The sequence below is a fragment of the Lipotes vexillifer genome, unplaced genomic scaffold (assembly GCF_000442215.2).
Source record: "Lipotes vexillifer unplaced genomic scaffold, Lipotes_vexillifer_v1.1 scaffold657, whole genome shotgun sequence".
Lineage (NCBI taxonomy): Eukaryota > Metazoa > Chordata > Mammalia > Artiodactyla > Lipotidae > Lipotes > Lipotes vexillifer.
Genome location: NW_006774518.1, coordinates 247,848 through 249,855, shown reverse-complemented (window position 1 = coordinate 249,855; position 2,008 = coordinate 247,848). Strand labels below are relative to the sequence as shown.

At 57.6% G+C, this 2,008-nt stretch overlaps 1 protein-coding gene across 1 annotated transcript in view; it reads left to right on the top strand.

Moving 5' to 3' along the window:
• Positions 1-2,008, top strand: part of VARS2 (valyl-tRNA synthetase 2, mitochondrial) — a 12,345-nt gene that overhangs the window by 5,148 nt on the left and 5,189 nt on the right. The window contains exons 11-16 of the mRNA XM_007449181.1: positions 612-702; positions 839-966; positions 1,084-1,187; positions 1,375-1,456; positions 1,774-1,850; positions 1,931-1,996. Of these exons, the coding sequence (XP_007449243.1) occupies positions 612-702; positions 839-966; positions 1,084-1,187; positions 1,375-1,456; positions 1,774-1,850; positions 1,931-1,996 (548 nt within the window). The remainder of the gene's footprint in view (positions 1-611; positions 703-838; positions 967-1,083; positions 1,188-1,374; positions 1,457-1,773; positions 1,851-1,930; positions 1,997-2,008) is intronic.

Below are 2,008 nucleotides of genomic sequence, written 5' to 3'. Positions count from 1 at the left end.
CGTTGCGGAGCACAGGCTCCGGACGCGCAGGCTCAGCGGCCATGGCTCACGGGCCTAGCTGCTCTGCGGCATGTGGGATCTTCCCGGACCGGGGCACGAACCCGTGTCCCCTGCGTCGGCAGGCGGATTCTCAACCAATGCGCCACTGAAGCCGTTCCCTTCCTTTTAGAATGGCTGCTCCTCCTCTCCGCTTTCTCTTCCTTTTCCTAAAATTTCCCTTATCTCAGTCCTCCAGTGGCTCTGAGTCTACTCCCTTCTCTTCTTTGTCAGCTCAGGGGCTGACAAACTATGGCCCGTGGGCCAGATCCACCTGCTGCCTGTTTTTGTACGAGCCACCCTCGTTCCCTCTGTATTGTCTGCACCTACATCATGTATTATCTAACTCGGCCATGGTGGTGGAGTGGAGTTGTTGTACAAAGACTGAATTTGCCTCTTGGCCTGTAAAGCTTAAAATATTTATACTCTGGCCCCTTAAGAAAAAGTTTACTGAGCCCTGCTCTGGCTTTTTACCTTCTGGATTTCACCCTCATATTCCCAGGGTTCTCATGCCCACCCCAGACCCTTCCATCCCACACACGTGCCTGCCCTTGATCCCTCTCCCTTCCCTTCAGCATCTACATGGACGACAACTTCGTCATCCCTTGACGGGGCAGCTTCTCCCCCTTATCACAGACTGTGCTGTTCAGCCACACCTGGGCACAGGTGAGTGGGGGCAGGGGAGAGAGAGGAAGTCGGGGCTACTGGGGGACAGGAGGGAGGGATAGGGTAGGGTGGGCGATGATACATCTGGAAAAGCCAAGGTCGGGGTTCAGTGCTTACATCAGTTCTGCTCCCCTAGGGGCAGTGAAGGTGACTCCAGCTCACAGCCCTGCCGATGCTGAGCTGGGGGCCCGACACGGCTTGAGCCCCCTGAGTGTCATTGCGGAGGATGGGACCATGACCTCCCTCTGCGGGGACTGGCTGCAGGTAGTACCAGCTCAGTGATACCCCATTCTTTGGGGGCACCCTCTGCCCCATCTCCCCTCTCCCACTTTCTTGTTTTCCTAGCAGCCTTTAAGCTTTCCTGTTGCTGCTTTTCCCCAGGGTCTTCACCGATTTGTGGCCCGGGAAAAGATTCTGTTGGCACTGAGGGAACGGGGCCTGTTCCGGGGATTCCAGGACCACCCTATGGTGCTGCCCATTTGCAGGTAACCCCATTTTCACTCCTTTCCGTAGGGACCACCCCCAGGTGGGAATGGATGAAGCTTAAGAGTGACCGCAGGGTGAGCTGTGCACCCCTTATGCTAGAATACAAGCTCTGTGTCAGTGTTGTTTGCTGCTGTATCCTCAGCGCTTGAGGGCCTGGCACGTAGTCGGGTCCTGTGTCCCTTTCAGCCGTTCCGGGGATGTGGTGGAATACCTACCGAAGAGCCAGTGGTTTGTCTGCTGCCGGGAAATGGGGGACAGAGCTGCCAAGGTGAGGCTGCAGTGTGAGGAGGGCCTGGGGCCTGGGCTGGGGGACTCCCTGAGCAGTGGAATGAAGAAACAGGGAGGCTGGGGGCCTTTCTGCCCCACAGACCTCTCTAGCTGTGCTGTTGAGAGGAGAGCTGTGGGGATGGAGGCCTGGTGCCCAGAAAGGGCTGGCTTGCATCCTCACTCAAGCCCAGAATCTTCTCAGGAGGCTTGGGAGGTTCTTCCTGAGTTTTAGAACCACTTCAGAGACCACTCGTCCCATTCTTGGGGGGTTGAGGGGTGCAGGTAGGGAAGCACCGTCTAAAGGTCCTTTCTCTCCAGGCTGTGGAGTCAGGGGCCCTGGAGCTCAGTCCCTCCTTCCACCAGAAGAACTGGCAGCACTGGTTTTCCCACACTGGGTAAGGAGCAGGGGGGCTCTCCGGAGATGGGGAGGGGGCCCACTGGTTATGCTAGGAAATCACTTGTGTCCTCCCGGCAGGGACTGGTGTGTCTCCCGGCAGCTGTGGTGGGGTCACCAGATTCCAGCCTACCGGGTTGCAGAGGAGCCACGCAGGTT